This window comes from Tamandua tetradactyla, chromosome 9 (genome assembly GCF_023851605.1).
Source record: "Tamandua tetradactyla isolate mTamTet1 chromosome 9, mTamTet1.pri, whole genome shotgun sequence".
NCBI lineage: Eukaryota > Metazoa > Chordata > Mammalia > Pilosa > Myrmecophagidae > Tamandua > Tamandua tetradactyla.
In genome coordinates this window covers 63,750,743-63,769,522 of record NC_135335.1, presented here as the reverse complement: position 1 = coordinate 63,769,522, position 18,780 = coordinate 63,750,743, and the positions used below count along the sequence as shown (strand labels likewise).

General features: G+C 41.6%; 1 protein-coding gene and 1 long non-coding RNA gene across 3 annotated transcripts in view; one reads left to right on the top strand and one right to left on the bottom strand.

The window, feature by feature from the left end:
* Positions 1 to 3,404, bottom strand: part of OTULIN (OTU deubiquitinase with linear linkage specificity) — a 39,877-nt gene extending 36,473 nt beyond the window's left edge. The window contains exon 1 of the mRNA XM_077116872.1: positions 2,588 to 3,404. Coding sequence (XP_076972987.1) covers positions 2,588 to 2,763 — 176 coding nt within the window. The 5' untranslated portion in view covers positions 2,764 to 3,404. The remainder of the gene's footprint in view (positions 1 to 2,587) is intronic.
* Positions 3,014 to 17,938, top strand: LOC143647174 (uncharacterized). Of its 2 annotated transcripts, XR_013157896.1 has the most exons (4): positions 3,014 to 3,308; positions 10,296 to 10,458; positions 15,497 to 15,775; positions 17,396 to 17,938. It is a non-coding gene; the product is annotated as an uncharacterized LOC143647174 (long non-coding RNA). The 2 variants fall into 2 exon arrangements; XR_013157895.1 differs by lacking the exon at positions 17,396 to 17,938 and having other exon boundaries at positions 3,018 to 3,308; positions 15,497 to 15,805.
* Positions 17,939 to 18,780: the final 842 nt, after the last annotated feature.

Sequence of the window (18,780 nt, the reverse complement as noted above, 5' to 3'; positions counted from 1 at the left end):
ATGAAATGATCATATGGTAAAAATGTCTGTGTTTGTATGTGGCTATATTTAATAAAAAAAAAAATAAGTGGCTTGTCAATGTGGTTTTTATGTCTCTCTTCCCCACCAATTTTCCCTCAAGAAATGTGAGCTTAGTTGAAAGAATCAGAGCACCACATTGTGCTGCTCAGGAAATGAGCCATCCCTTTCCCAAGGGATCATCGCACCCAGCAGAGTCACATTCTGAGTGTATAACGGCTGCAAAAGCTGGGCTATGATTTGGATTCATAATTACCATCCACTGAATCTATTAAAAATGACTCCACAGGATATTTCTAACATTTGCACTTATACGATATTTCACACTTCCAGGTGCAAAGACTCAATTTCCATGATTGCAAAACTCAACTCTCCATGTAGAAAGAAAGGCCTTGGCTTTGATAACAGAAAACCAGAGGGATTAAAAAGTATGTTAAATATCAATTCAAGATTACATTATTTAAATTTAGACCCAACAGTTAGGGTGCAAATCATCATGCAGGAAATAACTGCAAACCCTATATTAATGTTTATGATGTAGTCCCTCTAGCCCATAAGAAAACATCACAGAACAAAGAGAAATAGCCATACTACCTGTATACCACTGATTCAGAAAGATGGAACTAGGATAGAAAGCCCAAAACCTAAAGTGTGATATTCAAAAGTCAACATCTGAAACTTATGTGCATCATCTTCCCTTGTTTTGATCTTCTTATTAAAGGGGAATGAAACAAAGGCAACAAAGCAAGCAAAAAAATAAACAAATCACACTGCTAAATAAACCACGAACTGGAACATCTACTCTGGGAAGAAAAAAAAAAGAAGTTTGCCATGGCTATAAATCATGTCCCTCTGCTTGGTTTTGCTGAGAAAGAGCTTGGCCCTGAAAACACCTGTGTGAGTCAGGCCACGCTGCACCTAACTAATCTGAGACTCCGTTTCCTATTGGCTGAAATCAGAAGACTAGAGCTCAGATTTTTAGATTCCTTTCTGTCTATAATTCTACTGACAGTAACAGAAGAGGCATCTATGCCACAAAAACGTGTCACGAGGAAAGAGTGTTCCTTCCCCCCTACAGCCCATTACTCCAAGCACTCCAGGCTGTGAGAATTATGCCCAGGAGGAAAGCTTGCCAAGGAATTATGTCTATGGACTTTTGAGAACATGGTTCTGGGCTTTAAAGTTTCTTTATTACTTTGGGGCATGAAACTGCTGAGGCCAAGGCTGAGATGTAATATCCAACTGAAGAGCAAGGCATCTCACCAGGGCACCCATCTGACCAGCAGGGTGAGAGGAAGGCAGCAGCAGCAGTCAGGCCCAACTGCAAAACTTACGAAAAGCATGTGGTCAGTCCATGGAGGGTAAGAGGCAAGGGACTCCCCTACTTAACCTTCTGCCTAAAGCAAACTGTCAGCCCACAGGCCAGAAGAGGTCCCACATGGGTTTGGATATTGTTTTCAATTAAAGTGAAAAAAAAAAATTAGGTGCCACTAACTAAAAATCAGATTACACATGAAAGTCAGACTACCTGGATTCCTTAAATACAGAAGATCCAACAACTACAGGCCCCCAAGCTCTCCAGGCCCTGTGGTCAACACCTGGTCAACTTATATCAGGTTACCTGCTTACCTCCTGAGTCCAGGAGTTTGAGACCTTCTACTCTAAACCTTTTCCAGTGGCCATTAGCCCATGAAGTGTGAATAATGCCATCCCCCATGGGATCTGGTGCTCAGTAAATGAGAATGTGAAACCCACTGTACAGCTTCACACAATGAAGTTATTATTATAAAGTATTTGCATAAAGAACCCCTTTTTAGGAAATGCAGGGGCAAACAAGCTCTAATGGTTTATTTTTAACAGACCTTACAATTCAACTTTTGGGCCAACTAAGATATCAAACGGGTTGAGTGGTTTCTTCAATTTAGGAATTCCACAGGCATTAATTCGTGCTTGGAACTTTAAAGTTTAGAAAGGTTTCACCCTTCAAGTTAATATTGTACTTTCACCCGCAGGCACCCACAGGATATTATAATAACACTTCAGATTTATGCCTCTCTTTACAGTTAAGTATAAAAGAGATTTTTAGCCAGCACTGACTTGAAGGGCTACTTAGTCAAGACAGTAAAGGGCACAAAAAGAATTGGGTCAGACTCTGTCCAAAATCTGTCCAACAGGCGAGACGACCATCAGGCGAGCACAGACTTGCCTTTCAAGCACCAACATGTCGCGTGGCTCGTTTGCGGGACTGACATAGAGGCAATTTTATTGCTACTTATAAAATAAAACGCTTCTCGGGTTTGTTTCCCAAGTTTCTGGGGCTTTGTTTCAACTTTAGAGATAGGGAGATGTCCAAAAAAGTGGCACCCCGGAAAAACATTTGTACTCGGACTCTGAATATAAGTGTCTTCAAATTCCTCTTTGTCGCCAACCACCTTACTGAGACTTGAGCAGCATCCCAACTGCCTTCGAGAGCACCCTAACCCACCCACAACTTTCTGAAGGGACCGGAGCCTGGCGCCCTCTCGGCTTTCGCCGCCCCAGGCCCCGAACCCGCGCTTCCCGTACTCACTGCTCCGCGGGGCACTGCTTCGCCGGCCGCGGTTGCGCGCCGGCCGCCGCCTTCCCACCGCCCCGCGCCGCAGCGCTCGCTGGGCCCGGGGACGCCGCCCCCGCCTCCCGCGCCTGCTTCTCCGGACACCTCGCGCCCGGCCACGCTCCGGGCTGGGGCATGGTCCCCCGACTCATTCGGCCGCCAAAGGCGGCGACGGTGCCGAAGGGATGTGGCCGGCTCCGAGCAACCCAGGGTCCTTTCAGTCTGGGCGCCCGGCCGTAGCCGCGGCCGCTCTACTGCCCGGCCGCCTCCCGAGGGCCCTCAGGACGCTTCCGCGCGCGTCACCGCGACCAGCCCCTCAGCTTCGGATCCGCATCGAGGAAGCGCTCTCTCGGGGAGGGCGGGGAACCCCGCGACGCGACAATTCGTCTGCGCCTGCGCGGGGCGGAAGGCAGGCAACCAGAACCGCCCGCGCGCCGCAGCCACTGCGCATGCTCCAGCCCAGTGTGCTGTGGGTTTCCCTTTCAGGGTCTCGGCCACCGGCCTCTCTTCTGTACCCTGTACCGGCCTGACGTGAGAGGGGCTGGAAGGTGGGGACGTGGCGGCGGGACGCCTTCTCGGTAAGGAGCAAGAAGATCGGCCTTGGGCGTGAGGGAGCTAACATGTTTGAGGGTCTCGCGGTGCCATTGTCGATTTCCGAGCGTCGCTCTTCGCTGGATTGGGTTTCCTCAGCTTTGAGGTGAGAATGTGGGCTGATGATGACGAGGTTTCCCTTGGCCTTCCCCTGCGACAGTTCCGACACACCTTCCCCTTCCTTTCCCCTCCCCACTCCCCCTGGGCCCGGGGTCTTTGGCCCTCGGTGTGAGGTCACAGTTGTCTCTCCAGAGCTGAGAGTTATTGCCCCCACCGCTGAGATTTGGGGTAGGGGACCGAAAGGACAAATTGGTTCGTTTGGGCTCAGTTAAGCAGGTGCTGCACAGGTCTTGGATTATGTTCTCTCTGATTGAAATTTTTATTTAAGAGAAACAAGAGCAAACGGAAAATATTAACAGACTTCAAAACATCAGAAGGTGAAATGTTTCATCTCTGAGGTTGGGTAGAGGAGAAGTCGCTAACCAAGTGTAGCAGTCCTGGGCGCAAGGGACGCAGGACCAAACCAATGAACCAGATGAGCAATTCAGAAACCTGCAGGTAGCTCAGGATTACCCTTGCAGGAACAGGTGGGTAGCAGGGGATTTCATTGAAAGAAGAAATTGGCAGAAGGATGCTAGATATGAGGAGCCTCGTTAGCCAAATAAGGAGCTTGTGTTTGATCCTCCTTGAAAGACCTTAAGGAGATGATTAGTTGGAATTATCAGTTTGTCTGCAGTGATCAAAAAGATAGGAGGAGAAGGGCAAGACTGGGAGACCAGGTGAGGGACCTCCTAGTAGTAGTGGAGACCAAGGACAAGACTTTGAATGGAAGGAATGTTTGCAGTTTGGAGTTAAAGAATTTCAAGGTGATTTTCTTTTTACTTTTGAAGAAGTTATAAATTGCATGTGCTGAAAATATTCGGAGTGTACAAAAGAAATACATGAGTTGTCTTTATGAATATTAGAGGTGTGGGATCAAGGTGGAAGAAGTATAAAATTGTATCAAGACATATCGACTAATATGGGCTCAGTAAGAAGATTTTGGCCTTAGGTGCTTTATCTCAAAGGGTTAGAAAGGATTTGACTGGTAGGTTGCTAAGTATGTCTATTCCAATTATTCATTCCAAAATTGGGCAAACAACCACAATATGGGTTGAGGGACCAACTATGAAACGGACCTAAGCTAAAAACCCCTGACACTTGACCTTCTTCATCCCAAAGTGATCTTCACTAAATGAAGTTGAAATGCCAGAATTGTTTTGGTAGACCACCGAGAAGGGCTTTCAGAACCTTAGGGAGATCAGATTGTTAAAATGAATTTATCATGTAGGACCTACCTGACCACCACAGGAAAGTCCAAATGATATACCTTTCACCATGAGTATGAGATTAAAAGTTTGTGAGGGCAAGCAGTGGGCACAACTAAAGCAATGACTAAGCCCCCAATCTTGGGATTTGTTCATATGAAACTTAACCCCACAAAGTTAAAATTAGGCCTAGGAGTCATCCCCAAGAGAACCTCTTGTGTTGCTCAACTGTAGCCTCTCTCTCCAGCCAACACAACACACAAACTCATTGCCCTCCCCCTGTCTACGTGGGATATGACTCCCAGGGGTGTGGACCTTCCTGGCAGAAATCCTAGAATGAGCTGAGACTCAGCATCAAGGGATTGAGAAAACCTTCTCAACCAAAAGGGGGAAGAGTGAAATGAAACAAAACGAAGTATCAATGGCTGAGAGATTCCAAACAGAGTGAAGAGGTTATCCTGGAGGTTATTCTTACGCATTAAATAGGTATCACCTTGTTAGTCAAGATGTAATGGAGAGGCTGGAGGGAAGTGCCTGAAAATGTAGAACTGTGTTCCAGTAGCCATGTTTCTTGAAGATGACTGTATGAATGATATAGCTTTCACAATTAGACTGTGTCACTGTGAAACCTTGTGTCTGATGCTCCTTTTATCTACTTTAACAGATGAGTAAAACATATGAAATAATAGGAGGAACAAATGTTAAAATAAATTTAGATTGAAAGGCTAGTGATCAATGAAAGGGAGGGGTAAGGGGTGTGGTATGTATGAATTTTTTTCTATTGTCTTTATTTCTTTTTCGGAATTGATGCAAATGTTCTAAGAAATGATCCTGATGATGAATATGCAACTGTGTGATGATATTATGAATTGCTGATTATATATGTAGAACAGAATGATCATAACTAAAAAAAAAGTTTGTGAGGGGCATCCCATCATCCTTTAAGAGCTCTGTGGTTACATTTCTCTATGAATCACGAATTACAGTAGAAACTGCTTCCATCAAGTTGGGATTCCTACATGCAATGGAAGTAGAATCCCAGGATGGCATCGAATATGTGGTAGCTCTCAATTATTAAAGACAAGGTGGGTAGTTTTAGTCTCCTCAGCTGCCAAATACCATGCATTGAATCACTTTAAACAGTGGGAATTTATTAGCTCACAGTTTTGGCTCAAGTATGCCCTGAAGGTACAAGTAAGTTGCAGGAGGAAGTGACCCAAATGTTCATGGTCTCTGTGCCTGCTACATTACCTTTTATGTCTCAGACTTCATCTGTTGCCTCATGGGGAGTTCCCCATGACCAACTAACTGAGGAACAGAAAACTTGGGCCTCATTTACAAATGGTTCTGCATCAGCCAAAAGTGGGCAGTACCAGCAATGATGTAGCCCCTTTCTGGAACATTACTGAAGGACAGTGGTGAAAGGAAATCAGTTCGGTGGGCAGAATTTTTAGCAGTATACCTAGTTGTTCATTTTGCTTGGAAGGAGAAATGGCCTGAGGTACAACTCAGTTCTAATTCATGAACTGTGGCCAGTGGTTTGGATGGTCAGGAACTTGGAAGCCCTGACAAAAACCTGCTATCTCTAGTCTAATGACCAGAAAAAAGGCACCTTAGCAAGATATCATTTAGACAAGAAGCATTCTACTCCAGCAGAATACCACAGAAAAATCTCTGGTTCCTAACTAAGCAAAAAAAAAAAAGGCCAAGTGGGGGAGTCTAGATCTTACAAGGGAGTCACTGTTGTAAGTTTATAATGACATGCCACACCACCATCCACACTACCACCAGTCCCCCAGTCCAGGGTGTCAGAGAAGGATGAGGAGAGCGTCAGAACTTTAATCCCAACCAGCCAGTAATAAACACCCCCACATATAAACCCACCAGGAAGGAGGAAGCTCTACCGTTGCCCCCTGGGGTGAGGTTAGAGGAAGCTTAGTGAGGAGTCAGGACTTTGACCATTGCCCGAAAGTTACGTGGTGTCAGTGGATACCATGTTGGGAGCCAAAACTCCTACCAACTCCCAGCAGTAAGGATGATTCCTCCCCATCAGGTGTTGGAGGCCTGGTGGGAGAACTGGACTTCTACCCCAACCTGGCAGTAACAAAGTGGCACACTCCCTCTGCTGTAGTGTGTCAAAGGATATCAGTTGAAATGGAGAATTTAAATAAGATCTAGAATCTCCTGCAATAATATGAACATACCAAGTTATGATAAAAAAAAATCACTGGTAACACCATGGACTAAGAAGATCTCAAACTGAATGAAAAATAAATGAAAAAAAAAAAACACAAAGATGATACATATTAGATTTGTCTGCCAAAGATTTTAAAAAGCCATGACAAAAATACTTCAGTAAGCAGCCATGAAAATGCTTAAACAAATGAAAAAATAGAGAAATAAAGTATACAAAGGAGAACCAAATGAAAATTTTAAAAATGTAAAAATTAACTGAAATAAAAAAAAGCTCATTGGGTGGACTTGAGCACAATGGAGAGAACAGTGGAAAGAATTAGTGAACTAGAAATTAGAATATTGTCACCCAATCTTAGCAACAGAAAAAATATATTGGGTGAGGGAAAGGGGAAGGTGAAGACCAGGGCCACAGAGACCTCTAGAACTATAATAAAGATCTAACATTTGTGTCCCCAAAGTTCTGGAAGGAGAGAAAGAGGATGGGGCTCTTAATAAACATTTCTGAAATGGAGAAGCTAAGCCTACCTATAATTATCCCTGGTTTACTACCATAGATCCTCTTTTATTGCTCACATGTGGCCTTTCTCTCTCTAACCCAATTCTGCAAATAAACTCATTGCCCTCCTTGCTACATGTGACATGACTTCCAGGGAAATAAGTCTCCTTGGCAATGATGGGCATGACTCCCAAGGATGAGTCTGGCCCTAGCATCATGGAATTGACAATGCCTTTTTGAGGAAAAGGGAGAAAATAAATGTAACAAAATGTTTCAGTGGCTGAGGGATTTTAAGTAGGCTTGGGAGACTATTCTGGAGGTTACTCTTATGGAAGCTTCAGCTAGATGTTGCAAATTGCTACATGATGCCAAATTGCCAAGGCCCAAACAACAGTATTTCTGAAAACCCTGAAGAGTACCCAGGCCTCTATCTGAGAATCTATACAAGTTTCACTCACTAAGTTTTCTTTTCAGAAACCTGAAACCTCCAAGCAGTTCCTAGGTCAGATAAATCCAGAAATCCAGAGGTACCAGCATCTCCAAGAACATCAACCAGTTACATCGTCTCTATCCCATAACATCAACACCCCTTTCAACCTGAAGAGGTTAGAATGGAGATGGATCAAATCAGATGGAAAAGTTGTAACAGGAAAGATAGAATTTAACAAATGCATTTGACTACTCAATCATTGTATTGGTATTTCTTTTTAGTCTCCAGTGTATTAGAACAGCTAGAAGGAAATACCTGAAATTTTTAAGACTCAGAAATAGACTGCTTCAGGCCTGAAAGGTAGTATACCTATACATAACAGTTAAAGTAACCAAAAAAAAAGACCAGGCCTCAATTACAAGTTAAAAAGAAAACCAGTCTGGCTGGGTCTAAGATAAATCAGAATAAGCGGTAAAAGGTGACAGTGTATATACTCTAGATCTTCACCCACTGTATGAGACCAAAGGAAGAGAGGTTTTATTATGTCTAGAATGTAAATTTGCTTACAACATAATCTAAATCAACCCATCTGGATAGCTCATTTAAACAACCCAAACTCCAGAATGAGAGTCCAGAACAGGAATGAGGCCTTATAATTCTATATAGCTTAATGTAATACCATGATACATATCAGACTATGGTGAGCTGATAATTAGAAAGTATTGATAGAGTCCCATGAGGGTACAAAGGAAATATATGAAACTATTAAACTTTCCCATCTGGGAAATTTTGGGAACCCTCTCAACCATTAGGCCAAGCAATGACCTGACCGTTGTGGTAAGGATATTTTGTGGCTGGTTGATAAACCAAAAGGCTGGTGTATTAAATCTTCAGTCAGCTGATGGCATCTGTGGCTGATTACATCTGCTATCAACTAAGCCATGTCTCCCACCAACAAGACATTCCAGTCAGTTGAAAACTTTTAAGGAAGGAGAAAGACTTTTTCACTGCTTCTTCAGCCAGCGAGCCTATCCTGTGGAGTTTATCCACATCTTTCATTGGAACTGCCATCTTCACAGCCTGCCATACAGATTTTGGACTCTTCCATTCCCACAACTGTGTGGTACACCTTTATATATCTCATATTTACAGATCTCTCCTGTTGGTTGTTTCTCTAGAGAACGCTTACTAATACAGTTTGGTACCGGGAGTGGTTCTTGAGAAGAATCTTTAAAATGGGTTTTTACAATTGGTTTTCTACTCTGATTAGACTTAAGAGGCACTAATGACTCTATTACCAATAATCAAAATGGTATTGACCGTCCATGGGGTGAGTTGGTAAGAGATATATGTAAAATATCACCATTAGATTCTTCTAGTTGTATGCTCATACAAGGCCAGGCTCTGGGTGAGGGTGTTTTTGACACTCTTATGGAGTCTTGTGGAATTAAGAGGTATAACAATGTTGGCTGGTTGTTGTTAGATACACTGGTACAGTGATAAGGGAAAGGGATGAGCTGAAGGCTTCAAATTTGCAACTTAAGCACCATATGAATGATGTAAAAGTTTCCATGTTTGTCCTGAAAGAAAGTCTTATTTCCTGTGGTCGCAGACTTGAGATCTCTGAAATCCAGACACAGAACCTCATTGAGTGAGTAGCAGATTTACAATGAAAACTCAAATCTCAACCTTGCAGGGTGTCTGCTGTTAAAGTACGGGCTTCAATTGGTAAGGAATGGGATCCTGAAACAAGGGATGGGGATATATGGCTTGATAATGATGGCAATGGGGAGATAGAATCCCTGGTATCAGCTGAGCCTTTGCTAAATAGACCTGTAATGGACTGCCCTGAGGAAAGAGCTTCCCAGCCTCCAGGCTGAGTTGAGGAAACAGCTTCCCAGCCTACAGTCTGCCCAGAGGAGTCTGCCATCCAGTCTCACCTAACGTGATTAATTTTTCAATGCCTGCTAACCCTGAAACTACCTCCCCTGGGGAAATAACCCTTTCTCCTCTGTCTGGAGCTATTAATCCTGATTCACCAGATGAAACTGCCGTGAAATTCCCTGAGGTAACTGGCTTGAAAAACACTTTATTTCTTTTCATCACCCCACCACCACCCCCACCAACCCTCTTCTTCAAGATCTATAGACTAAAGTCCCAAAAAGCCCCTAAAGGTGAGGTACAAAATGTGACCCCTGAGGAGTCAGGCTTCAATTAGACACTAACGAATGAATGAGGAGGTGTGTGGGGAAGGTATGGTTAAAATATTTGTAAGCTTGCTCTGTGCATGTCCTCAAGCAGTGGAAAACCACTGCGCTTATCTGCTTATTTTGTCTTCCTAGACTTGATGCTGAAAACAGCATGAGAGCTGAAAGCAGCTGAAGATGTTTATTTTGGTTATCGATGTAATTTGCATATCCATCTGCTTTGCTTATCTATAACATCTCCTAAGCATGGGAAAATTCCTCTTTGTTTTTTAAATTAAAGATACCTCCTTGAAGCAATCAGGAACCTCCCCTGGTGATTGAAGGATAGCTTAACTTCAAATGGCCCCTTTACCCCATAAGTAGCAAACAAAAAATAAACTCGATACTCTGGCTGGAGACAAAGTCTTCCTTGCTTTCTGACTTTCTGTCAAAGGTTTTTTTTTTCTTCCCGCTCCAGTTTTTTGCAGGACAAAGAATAACTGCCACAAATGATGCCCCTTGTGAGGAAACACAGGGAGTGAAACTTCAACTATGGACATGATATCAGGCATGGAAGATCAGTACTTGTAATAGAGGAGAACCGCAGCTGTGGCAGAGAAACTGAAATCGTTCATCCCAAGGTAAGGGACAGCAGCACTCACTGGAGATAGCTGTCCACATACTTAGTGCAAGTGAGGAATTTCCTTTTCATTATCCCTTAGCAAGATGGAGACAGGGCTTTCCGAGGAATAAACTATACATATATATTAAAACACTTCAAAAGTTGTTAAAAGCAGCAGAATGCTCAGTAAAGAAGGGTCAACTTCTATCATTGTTACAAATAATTCAAATTCACTGCCCCTGGTTCCCTGATAGGGCAAGTTTAGATTTGGAAATCTGGGAGCAGGTAGGGAAAAATCTTAAAAGAAAGTATGAGCAAGGTCAGAAGGTAATGAGCTCAGTTCTAATAACTTGGGGATAAAATAGCTTATGTCCTTTACGTACAAACTCCTTTAATTTTATGCCTATCACAGAGGAGTCTCTACCTCCTCCTCCACCTCCTCTTACTGCTCCGTTAAAGTCTGAGTTAATATCCAAAAAGTCTGAATTTCCACTTCTACCCCCTTTTACGGAAAATGGTGAGACTGCTATGGAGAGAGGCTTAAAGGAGGCTAAAGAATGTGGAGGGGGCTAGCGTTCCCAGTTATGGTAGAAAATGGCAGGGCATGCCATGAGCACTTACCATTCCAATTATTAAAGAATTAAGGAGAAGCATTAATGAGAATGGACTACAAAATTCATTTACTAAAGAAATAATCAAGTCAATTGGATCGAACTATCATATGTGCCCATGGAAGTGGAAAACTTCAGTATGAACAGTTATCACTCTGGCGCAATACGGTGTTTGGGTATTAGAATATCAAGAAAGCTAAACATAACAGGCAGTCAAAAATCAAAAAAAGTCTGAATGTTCCTGTTGGTATTGAAATGCTTCAAGGAATAGGACCTTATTTAGAACCTAGAATCCAAGCCCAACAAGATGAGCTACTTTTTCAACAATACTCCTAACTAGCTTTGCAGGTTTTTTAGGGAAAAATTCCTGAGGGGAAATCAAAGCAAGGCTCATTTGCAACTGGCAATCTGCAAGAGACTTATCTTGATTTTGTTAAACAATTACCAAAGGCTATAACCTGCCAGATGGACAACCCAGAGGGGGCTAAAACTCTACTCTTACAATTAATTTATGAAAATTCAAATATTGATTGTCTAAAGGCTATTGGAGCTATAAGAACAGCAGCTCAGTCTGTTGGGGAATTTATTAAAGCCTGCCAGAATGTGGAAACTAAAATTTTTAAGGCTCAAGCATTAGCTGCTTTACTTAAATCACAAACCAGAGTATGCTTTCAGTGTGGGAGAGAAGGCCATTTTCAAAAAGAGTGAAAGCAGCTCTTTAAGGGCAAAAGCTTTCTACTTCAGATTGTCTGAGACGTGGTAAAGGACATCATTGGGCTAATCAGTATCATTCCAAATTCAATAAGAATGGAAAGCTGTTGTCCGGAAATGTGGAGATGGGTACCGGCTCCAGCGTCCCCAAAAACCCAAGGAACCAAGGGCCAACACCCCGGTGGATGTCTCCAATCAGACAGTTGTTCTGGACTCAAAACCCAGATGAGTCGGAGACTTACAAACAGCCACAACTGGCAGTGCTGGATTAAACTTAATCACTATAAAGAATTACTTTAAGATCCTGAAGAAATTTATATAGGCCCTACAGGGCTATGGGGACCTTTGCCCACAGGGTTAGTAGGATTAGTTTTAGGAAGTGTTAGGTCAGGGAACGGGGAAGGGCACTGCAACTTGGACTGCGAGAGAGCAGTGTCGCCCCTCCCAACATGGCTTCTGGAATGAGGAAGTGAACTGTTAGGACAGAAGTGCTTGCAAAATGACCATCTGACCCCCAACCCCCTTGCTTAGTGACCCCCTTGCTTAATGTGCCGCCCCTTCTGGACGTCACCTGACCCCTGCCCTTAAAAGCTGCCCACACCAAAACCCAGGCACGAACTCACCTCTCTCCATCTTGGGTTCGGTTCGCTCTACCCAGGAGCGCAGAAATAAACTCGCCCACTTTAAATTTCCTGGTGTACCTTTCTTCTTTCTCACCCTTTCACCTCCTAAATCTTTCAGGAAGGTCACATTATAATTTGAGGGGAATCAAGGTGTTTCTGGGAGTTAGTGACTCAAATTATGAACGGAAATTAAACTCTTGCTTCATGCAATAGGCCTACACATGATCCCACCTGGGACGCATGTAGCTCAACTATTTCTACCTTATTATGTACCAAATACTTCCACAACTATATGAGGAGCAGATGAATTTGGCAGTACTGGGAAACAGGACGCTTATTGGGCTACTGCCATCCAACTGAAAAAAAACTATGTTACAAATACAAATTCAAGACCAGTCTTTTATAGGCTTAATAGAAACTGGAGCAGACGTTTCCATAATAGCTCAGAATGAATGACCCTTAGCCTGGCCTGCCACCTTATCTAAAATAACAGTAAATGGAGTTGGAGGCCCACGAACTCCCTTACAAAACTTAAAAGTATTACAATGTTTAGGACCTAATAAGCAAATTGGGCATATTTAACCATGTATTTTGCCATTACCCTTAACATATGGGGAAGAGATTTATCAACTCAATGAAATTTGACCATTCAGACCACACCTTTTATCTAGAGATTACTGCTCAAATTCTTCCTCTACCCTTAAAGTGGCTATCTAACAAGGCTGTTTGGGTGGAACAGCCACCATTGAAAGGGGAGAAGTTAATTCAAGCTGAACTGCTTGTTAAGGAGTAGCTCAAAGCTGGGCATATAGAACCATCCACAAACCCCTGCAATACTCCTATTTTTGTAATTCCAAAGAAATCTGGAAAATGGAGATTATTACATGGTTATGGCAAATCAATGCTATATTATATTTCATTGCTATGGGTTCCCGTCAATGGGGACTCCCTAATCCTGCAATGATACCAAAGGAGGAGTGGCCTTTAATCATAGATTTAAAAGATTGCTTTTTCACCATTCCCCTATATCCCTCTGATAAGAAGTGGTTTGCTTTCTCTGTTCCAATACTAAATAACCATAAGCCTGTAGAAAGGAAAGTGTTGCCACAAGGACTGTTGAAGAACCTTACAATGTGCCAAAATTCCGTACATCGGGCTTTACAGCCTTGTTGGGATAAGTTTCCAATTGTTATCTTTATCATATGGATGATGTCTTGTTAGCATCACAAACTGAGGATGTTATTTGTTTTTTTTATAATTATGTTAAAGCTTCTGTAGCTACTGCAGGACCACAAATAGCTCCAGAAAAATTTCAGTTGTCCCAGCCTTGTAAATACTTAGGTCATGTCATGTCTAATTGTACAGTGAGACCTCAAACTATAGCTAGAACGCCTCCACTGAAACCAACTTTAAATCATATGCAAAAGCTGCTAGGGGCTATTAATTGGTTATGACCCAGTCTAGGCATTCCCAACTGTCAACTACTCAATTTATTTAATACCTTTAAGGGGGATACTGATTTAAATTCCCCACTTACTTTCTCCAAAAACATTAGCTGAATTAGAACTAGTGAACAAAGCTATTCACAATAAACAGTTAACCCGCATCTCTCCAACAGTGCCTTTATGACTTTTTCTATTTCCAACTCTGAACACTCCCACGGGATTATGTGGTCAGTTATTTCCTGCATTAGCTTGCATGGAATGGTTATTTTTTATCTCACACCCCTGCAAAAACTATTATACCATATATTCAAGGTGTAGCTTCCTTACTCCATAAATCAGTTTAGAAATTTCCACCCAGATATAATTCATTTCACCTCTCCTCAGGAACAGTTCTTTCAAACACTATCCCACAGCATTGATTTACCAATAGCATTAGTAGACTATGTAGGAGAATTTAAATTTTCTTTACTGGCAGATAAGATATTGCAGCAAATACCATTATTAAACCTTACTTCTTAAGTACCCATTACCAATGCTATAAATGTTTTTATTGATGGTTCAGAAAAAACTACTAAAGCTGCTGCCTTTTGGTATGAAAATTCACATCAAGAATCTCGAGTTACCTCTCAACATAAAAGCACTCAATGGGCTGAACCGGCAGTGGCTATTTTAGCTCTGCAACAATTTCCCAACTAGCCCATAAACTGATGTATTGTTTATACATTGCAGAATTTAGAATTAGCCTTTATAAAACCTTTGGCAGATTCTGACCTATACACCTTATTTATTATGCTGCAACAATTGTTAGATATTCTAATTCATCCTCTTTTTGTTATGCATGTTCGTTCCCATTCAAAGTTACCTGGCCCTATAGTAGAAGGAAACCAAAAGGCAGATACATTAGTAAGTTTCACTTTAGCATTTCAAAAGATGCGCTTATGCCATGAATTGTTTCATCAAAATGCAAGAGCCCGTCAGTTTGACCTATCTATAATCCAGGCCAAACAAATTATCTCTGCCTGTCCAATTGCCAATCATAATCCTAATCCACATTTTACTCTTCATGTTAATCAATGAGGATTTACAGTTTATCAGTTTTCGCAAACCGACATTACCCATTATACATCATTTGGACATTTTAAATACCTTCATATTTCTAAAGACACTTGTTCAGAATTTATTCATACCTCCCCCCAACCAAAGAAATGGCTGCAGCAGTAAAAACTCACCTTCTTGAAGCCTTTAGTCATATGAGTGTGCCTAAAACCTTAAGAACAGATAATGGCCCAGCCTTTATTCCCTCACCCTTCAAACAGTTTCTACAACAATGGAAAATTAAACATAATACTGGCATTCCTTATGATCCTTCCTACAGGCCAAGTCATCATACACCGCACATACCATCCATTAAAACAACTACTAAAAAAAACGAAAAAGGGGGAGTATGACAACCTCTCCAATGCAAGCGATTTCTTTAGCCTTATACACCCTAAATTTTTTTTAATTGTGACAAAAATGGTTTAACACCAGCAGACATTTTGCCCCTCAACGTAAAAATCCTATCAAAGCTAAAGTTTTATATAAAGATCCTTTAGGTGATGGTTCATGGAACAGACCTCAGGAATTTACATGGGGGTGAGGTTATGCTTGTGTTCTTACTCCCACAGGACTGGTGGATATCAGCAAAGTTTGTCATACCGTACTTTGAGCTGGAAGGACCAACCATTCAGCCCAGTCCTGGAAATGGAGACCCTGAATCTGGACGATCGAAATCTCGATGCATAGCACCATGGAGGAGCACCCTGCCAGCTTAGGGAGTAACCCGGAGTAGTCTTAAACAACTGGGTGAAAAAGCTTCAGAAGTTTTAGTATGAGCAGGGGTTCACCCTACACCTGACAACAGATTTTTGGCCTATCTAGCTGTCGTCACCTCTAACTCTGTGAAGGTATTAAAAACATTCCTTCTTTTACTTTTACATTTTTTCTGCCAAAGCTGAAAATGACTTATATTGGGCCCACATTTTATATCCCCCTATATTTAAATTAGTTACTTGTTGGGACTCAGAACCTCCACCCTCTAGCAATTCTATGGATTCCCCCTGCCAGTCCACTTGCTGAAAATGTGGACTGGCTACACCTTAATCAATCCACCACTTATTTATCTAATTTACCTCCGCCATGCTTCTCCATAGAGACAAAGCTACTTGTCCACAAACCATTCCTCAAGAATATCTTCATTATACATCTAAACGTAATAATTCCATATCAACTAATCTTACCTTCATAAAAGCTGTCTCACTAAAATCATTTGCTGCACTTAATGCTCCTAATCCTCTGCCCATTCCACATTGCCACATGTCACAAGAATGGAATCCTAATTCATGTAATGTCGTTTGGCTCCCCTGTCATTCTCTGGAGACTCGTAAAACAAATTTTACCAATTTTTGTAATCTCACTATTCTCAATTGGGGCCCTTGATTCCACCTTACTAGCAATAATCAAATATTAAGTTCTCCAGTCCAACTAATAAAAGTATTACTGGACTACTGGAGGACTTTCAGGCCCCATTCTTCAAGCTGTAATCCATAATTCCACCATCATAATCGGCCTGGGGCTAACAAAAGTGTAACACCTCAGGCTACCCTTTTTAATATGGTTATAGCTCATGGAAATTACACTCATATTAAATATTACACACTAAAACTTAACTGAAAATCATTCTAATTCTGTAATGATTTGTCCTTCTTACCCCTTTCTCCTATTATTAACACTTCATAGTACAATTACCTATGCTAATAATACCTTCTATCTCACCACAAGTATAGGATCTTACCTTGCATCCCGTTTCTCCCATAAAAATGTTACCAAATTAAACATAACCTTATATTTGTTCTAAGGAAACAAGCACAGCTATGGACACCAGTTAACCTTTCCCATCCCTGGGAGGGATTTTCTAGTTTAGCACAACTCAATAAGGCTGTATCAAATAAATGGCCAAAAAGATTTTTTGGTGTTTTATTTGCCTTTATAATCTCTGCCATCATAATTGCTGCCACAGCAACTACAGCTTTTGCTACACTAGCTGAATCTGTTCAGACTGCTCAGACAGTCAATAAAATTATGACCAGTGTCACTGATGGAATGATTGTTCAAACCCAAGTTGATGCTTTAGAGGCACCAATCTTATGGTTAGGTGAAAAACAACAAGCTCTTTTTACAAGACAGGAGCTGCAGTGTGACCAGGAACATAAAATATGAATCACCCCATTAGTTCAGAATTCGTTCTTGGGAACTAATAAAACCCTACCTTCAAGAAGTTTTCTCTCATCTTCAAGAAGTGCTAACATTGCAATCTCATCTAGAAAAAGTTATCCCAAATCTAGGTACTTCTTCAACAAAAAATTTTCGATACCTTAAATGATAACCTTAATTGACTTAATTCATCTAATTGGTTTCATGGATTAAGTATTTGAATCTGAGTCTTATCTGCATTTGGTATACTTAGAATTTTTCTCTTTCTTTATGCCCTCGGAATGATTTGTTCTATGATTTCTCATCTCCACCAGATTGAACAACAACTAGTAGCCGTAGTCGCAGCTTCACCTTTGCAGTCATTGCTGCCGTCAGCATCAACAGCAATAATAAAAAGGGAAATGTAGAGGATACGGTTAAAGCATTTGTAAGCTTGCTCTGTTTGTACATCCTCAAGCAGTGGAAAACTACTGCACTTTACTACTAGTTTGTTCATAGACTTGATGCTGAAAACCACATGAGAGCTGAAAACAGCTCAAGATGTTTGTGTGCTTTGCTTATCTGTACCATTTGCATATTTGTCCTCTGCCTATCAGTGTCATTTGCACATCCATCTGCTTTGCTTATCTGTGCCATTTGCTTATCTGGAAAATCTCTTAAGCATGGGAAAATTCCTGACTTGTTCTTAAAATTAAAAATTAAAGATACCTTCTCAAGGCAATCTGTAACTTCCCATGGTGATCAAAGGATAGTTTAACTCCAAATAGACCCTTTACCCCATAAATATGAACAAAAAATAAACTTGGGACTCTGGCTGGAGACAGTCTTCCTTGCTTTCCATCAAGGGTTTTTTTTTTCTTCCCACCCCAATTCTTTGCAGGACAAAGAATAACTGTCACGGAGGTGCACTATACTCTAAAAGAACCACATGAGTATTCCAATCTATATAAACAGAAATCAGGGGAATGTGTGTGGGAATGGTTATTAAGGGTGGGGGATAATGGTGGAAGGAATATAAAGTTGGATCAAGCTGAATTTATTCATATGGACTCACTAAACAGATTCTGCATTCAATGTTGTGGTCCAAAGGGTTAGAAAGGGCATAACTGTTTTGATGGTTGGCTGAAACATGGATCAAAAGGTAGCTGACATTACCTGAGGTCGAAATGCCAGAACTACCCCGGTATAATGTAGATGAGAGAATCCAAAGGCCTAGAGAGACTAATGTTAGAGTGGATTTATCATGGAAGACCTGCTAACACACCACAGGAATGTCCAGAGGATACACCTTTCACCAAAACCTTGAGAAAAAAACGTTTGAGACTAGTTCCATTATCCCTGAAGAGCTCTGTAGTTGCCCTTCTCTGAAGGTCAGATATTACTGTGGGAACTACTGTCACAAAGCTGGAATCCTTAAACAGAATGGGGATGATTGTATACCGAGTTGGCAGAAGCCATGTAGCAACAGTTAATCACCATACACAAGGTGGGTGTGGCTACCATAATGGACAGCTGACTCAAATCAGCAGTCAAAATAATCTGACTTGCAGACATTGTGACATTGGCTAGTAGATTCTGGGGTACCTAGAAGTAAAATAGATGGGCAGTCTACTAAATTCTTGTTTGAGCTGTCTAAGCAGAAGAATTCTAGGTCAAGTGAACAGAAGTCTAACTTGAATTACAAAAACACAGAGTCACA